The following is a 5531-nucleotide window of genomic DNA, read 5'->3' on the forward strand; positions in this document are numbered from 1 at the left end:
TATTTTGCAGTTGACGTTGAACCTAAAGAACAAATTAAACTCCTAGGCGAAAGAGCCAAATTTGTATGCAAATCCAATCATTCCATTACTTTTTGTCTGTAAGTATAATACAAATAAATTAAAAAATAATAACAATTATCAAACAATAACAATTGCGTATGTAAGGTTTAAGCTACCGAATGACGAAAATCTTTATGAAATTCTTGAAAATTTCAAATCCCCTAATATGGAATACTTCGGAAGCGGGTTCAAGGTGAGTTTGGAAAAATCCGTATACTACTATTTTTACATACCTCCTTTGCATTACACACGGCTTTCGTGTTAGTGGTAATTTTTTATATCTCCTATCTCTTATCCGATCGTTTTCATACTTTGCCATATTGCTCATTTTGGTCATCAATATACGTCAATGTATCGTCTGCCATTACGTTGGAGATAAAATATCGTATACAACGCGTTTTAAAAACGGGGCACGTAGACCTTCCTGACGTTTAACAAGCGTTCGTCCCGTGTCTTCCAACTTTTTCGCCTTGATATGGCCATATCAGATTTTAATTGTTTAAACGCCTATAACTCACTCTATATTTTATAAAATTTGCTCTATAGGTTCTCGTTATCTCTAATATATAAATATTTATAGTTTTAACTCTCATATGTATATATAAATTTCAAATTTGGCGTGTAGCTTCTTGTAAGGTAATACACGATATGTATTGATTTTTGGCCAAATATGTCAGATCTGACATTTCACGACTAAAAGTATATCTCTTCACTGGGTTTTATCTGCGAGATAAGTATTCAATAAGAAGTTATGTTGTGTCTAATTGTTAATATGATTTACAATAAGCTTACATACATTTAGTTTTTTACAATAAGCTTATTTACAAGAATATTAGGCAACGTCCAAATGAGAACGCAAAACTCAAAATGACGAACACGGAGACATAAGACGCGAACTGACGAATACGGAACACACAATATGTTACATCCAGGTTCATACAATATAAATAAATAAATTAAAATATTTTGATATTCAACGTCATTACTTGGCGTCACTCCATCAATATCGAGAATTTACACGATCATTACTTTCAAATACTGACGTGTGCGAAATCGCCAAGTGCTCCACTCCTCATTCCCAATTTGAATATTCTAAAATTGAACTATTCGAATTATTGATATTTTATATATTGATATTTTCATCAGTGAGAGCCTGTCATCTCCATGCGCGTCTTGAATCTCCGTGCGCGCCTTTCGTCTCTGTGTACGTCTCGCGTTCAAATGTGGATAGAATATACCTTTCAATAAAATCAAACTAAACAGATCAAAACTGACCACATAAACAAAACCTTGTACATCCAAAAAATATTTTATTTTATATCATTTATAAATATGCAGATAAAACAAGGCCCTGATCGTGGTAAAGGCGAATGTGGCTTAGTCTTAAATAAAGTGAAAATAAAGCACAACGGTGAATTAAAATGCATTGTGTCATCATCAAATGATTCGACAATTGCAACGACTGGCATTTTTTCTATGACCGTTTTATGTACGTATATTTTAACAAAATTTCGATTGCGTTTATCAATTCTCATATTATTAACTTTTGGTTTTACATGCTTTCAACAGATCCCAACAATAGTATAGAATTCAGCCCACCCATAAAAGATTATTATGAAATTGGCGACACACTACAGACGACTTGTAAAATAAAAAGTGCTCAACCGGAAATCAAAATTTCATGGACATTTGGTAGATTTTGTACTATTCCAGCGTTTCCCAACTTTATTTGGCTAAATTTGCAGCTCACATTTAAAAATATCATACTTATTCCAACCAACCAAATCCTTCAACTGCCCATTCTATATATATGTATATAAAGGTCTAACATACCTAATTATTTGCTTTACTAATCGATTTCAAATATGAGCCATATATTTTGTCAAAATGCTGCTAATTTGTATTTTAAATAATGATTTGGATGACGTGTTAATGTATTGAACAAGCGCTTTATATGTTTCTTTTTTATCAGATAATAAAACATTGACCGATGGCCTAGCACTAAAAACGACAAATAACATAAGCAATTTAATGATAATAGAGCGAAATATATCAAGAAAAATCAATAGTAAAGATCATGGAAAGACATTAAATTGTGTTACGAGTTTCGAAGATGCTGTGATGGAATCAATTTCGACAAGTGCAAATATCAGGATAATATGTAAACATAAATATACATATGATAAATGTTAATTTAAATATAATTAATGACGTTTGTTTGTTATTCGTTCAGATAATGCCATACCCAATGGAAATCTGTTGATGATTTACGGAATTGAAATCAATAAATCGGCCGATATTCATATTAAAGTAACACCATGCCAGAATTCCTCGGTTTCGTGGTTTATTAACGATAAGTATTTCAATGAAACATCAATGGAACATGAGAGATACAATTTTATGGTTAAATTTTTATACGTTACCTTTTAAATATATTAAAATATTATTTGAATCCCACTTACTAATGTATATTTTTAGGAAGAGAAAGCTGATATTGTAATTTGGTCAATTTCGCCAGTATTAGCAGAAGACTTCGAAACGACTTTTTTATTGAATAAATGCCAATTTAATTATTTTTTTAAACTAGGCGCAACGGAAGAGCCTCTTGAAGGTATTATTTCATCATTTCAATTCTTATTTTAAATTTAATTTGAACACACTTATAACTTTTTTGATATTTCAGACCATTCTTTGAATATTCTGAAACTGTCCGGAATAACTCTATCAGTTCTAGTCGTTTTGATTGCCGTTTTTGTGACTGTATTCGTTAAAGTGACTAATAGGTGGTGTTTCAGAGACGAATTTGGAATTTATTAATGATAAATATCATATAGCTTTTTACTTCAAATTAAAATTTTGTGAATCAACTTAATTTGAAAATTACATACATAATTGTATTGTTAATGATATTTAATTATAAAAATTAAGAAATAATATGTTTCCAATTCAATTCAAATAGAAAATATTGTGAAATTACATACATATTTAAGTCAATCGTTAGTTGAAATAATTAAATTAGATCCATTCTGATCTAAAAAAAAGTGATACAAATATAATTAATAAGTTTTGCGTTTGAAAACTTCACTTCATTCATTGTATACATATTTTATATTTCTGTTAAAATTTGACTCATTATATTTAAATAAATAAACCAATTTTTTAAATTATATGTTTTTCCATTTGTCTTTGATTTCTGGTATTTTAAATGATAATATTTTAAGGCTCGAATATTTTTGGCATTTCAGCATTATTAAGAAATACAAATTTTTGAAGAAACAACTCGTCGTTGATTTGATTATTATATAATAATTATGTACTTATATTTTCATTTATTAGTTATTAATTAAAGTGTATTTCAAATATTTTATATTTGTTTTGTTTGCGTCTAGTTGAGAATAATTTTAGACTTGAAATATCTTATGCAATATCAACATGTCATTTGTAAATATAATACTTGTATATTATTTTTATCAAAAATTCACTTCCTTTCATTTTTATTCCTCAACTCTATAATTTATATTAAGTACCTCGACTAAAAAGATTAAATTTTCATATATAAAACATTAGTTGTTTCACCCGGCTTCGCTCAGGATTTGAAATATAAACAGTTTAAACATGGCAATAAAATAATAAATATTATTTTATTAAATTTATTTGAATCGAAAAAAATATATATCGAATCGAAACCATATCGAATCGTCGTCATAGAAATTTTGATTTGTTTTCGATGTTACCAACCAACATTACAGACTTACAAAGTCTCTTTCTAAATTATATATTAAGATATATTTATTCTTTACATATACATATACCAGAAACGCCTTACAGGTAACCCCAATGCACCTTCCTGGCCAATTACAAACATTGCAGCATTTTTTTTTATTATTATACAAGTCTCTGAATTACGAGACACTGAAAAACTTGCAAATTAACGAGACATCTATGAATTGTACATAAATTTTATTCTACATTAATCAATCTCAAATAGTAGTCTAGTGACATAGTAGGTAAGAAGGATATTTAGCCAATTTTACCGGGAACCGTTTCAATAATGAAATCAGAGAAAATTGGCAAACTCTGATAGGAATCAATCGACCTGGAGTCACAAATATCCAGGTATAAATAAAACAAATTAAATAATAGTACATAATATATCAGCTGCCATAAAATATAATATTAAATGCTTTATCCACTCGATATAACGCGAACGTGAATATGTCACTGCGTGGAATAATTGTCGGCGAGTGCGTGTCGCCAATTTTCCTTTCAGACCATTTTCCAGGTTCAGGTGTGGAAAACTCGAACGGGGAGGGATAAGCCGCTTATCCGGGTAGCGCCTGGGAGTGTTGAAGACCAGCAAAAAAATAAGGGTGAGGCAGGAAGGTAGGTATGTAAATACGTAGGTATCCCCTCATGAATAAGTTCGCGTGCCCCTTCATCAGCACAATCTTCTTATCCGATAACGCTATTTAACATCCCACCGACAGTGCCAGTGAATATCAATTGGCTTTGACCTCCCCGTCCCACCGTTTTGGCACCCCTTTCTCGTATTACGCATCGATTTTTACGATCGGATATAAGACGCACATGTAGATAAATATGCGTGTACGTGGAGGGTCTCTAATCGAACCGAATGCCCTAGAACGAACTAGATTTTATTTCACTGAACTCCATGATATGTATGTGTGCTTGTATGATTTGTGATCAGTAGAGGTAAGACAAGAAGCGTGCTTTTTCCAGGAAACAGGGCATGTTGGGTCTATCTTCCAGGAAATAGAGCAAACTACAAAGCTAGAGAGCAAAAAAAAAAGGTTCATCATAAAAATGAACAATAAACAAAGAAGCTAGCAAAGAATGAGGCTAAAGTTCTGTTCAAGCATTTTATTTTGTAACGTACAGTTAAAACCACTGGTTTACTAGCACTGATCACCTGTTCAACAAGCAACCTACACTTATTAATTTATGGGTTAGGTAAGGTTAGGTTAAGTTGGGGTTGGCCCTATTCATTTAAGATTAGGTTGTTAAGGGTCGGCCCTATTCATTTAAGATTAGGTTGTCAAATTTTATTTTTGTTACTAGCAAGTTGCAAATCTCTCGTGCGAGTTATTTTAAAGAGGGGCATTGTTTTTATTTGCCGGGCCGATAAATGGTACCCTTGTACTACTACTCGCAGCGTCTTTCGCCCCGATTTCGAAAACCCCTCTATACGTCCACGACATATACCATTTTAATTGATATCAAATTAATTAACTGTTATTTTAGTTCATACTTCCACCTCAAAACTTATTGTAGCCGATTTTTCTTCATTCAAAACTTAATATAATTAATCTTATTGTATTGAAATATAATGTATTTATTTATACTTGCGGAATGCGGCATAGTTGATGGATCCAATTATATTTTCCCGTGATGTAATTATTCGAGTTGCCCCTCAGTGACATCTATGGTATTAAACTTGCACATATTTAAAT

At 31.2% G+C, this 5531-nt stretch overlaps 1 protein-coding gene across 1 annotated transcript; it reads left to right on the forward strand.

Moving 5' to 3' along the window:
* The first annotated feature begins 226 nt into the window (after positions 1 to 226).
* Positions 227 to 2877, forward strand: LOC143918633 (fasciclin-3-like). The gene is made up of 7 exons (XM_077440574.1): positions 227 to 253; positions 1399 to 1549; positions 1630 to 1752; positions 2033 to 2200; positions 2294 to 2463; positions 2539 to 2671; positions 2744 to 2877. The coding sequence occupies exons 1-7, from the start codon at positions 227 to 229 to the stop codon at positions 2875 to 2877; spliced, it is 906 nt and encodes a 301-aa protein (XP_077296700.1).
* Positions 2878 to 5531: the final 2654 nt, after the last annotated feature.

Source organism: Arctopsyche grandis, chromosome 11 (assembly GCF_051622035.1).
Source record: "Arctopsyche grandis isolate Sample6627 chromosome 11, ASM5162203v2, whole genome shotgun sequence".
NCBI classification, from domain to species: domain Eukaryota; kingdom Metazoa; phylum Arthropoda; class Insecta; order Trichoptera; family Hydropsychidae; genus Arctopsyche; species Arctopsyche grandis.

Bases quoted from the DNA above. Each gene is read 5' to 3' on its own strand.
- LOC143918633 (XM_077440574.1), top strand. From the start codon at position 227: ATGGAATACTTCGGAAGCGGGTTCAAG. The intron at 1,753-2,032 runs GTAGATTTTGTA...CTTTTTTATCAG, and splicing joins CAAAATTTCATGGACATTTG to ATAATAAAACATTGACCGAT. The intron at 2,672-2,743 runs GTATTATTTCAT...TTGATATTTCAG, and splicing joins AACGGAAGAGCCTCTTGAAG to ACCATTCTTTGAATATTCTG.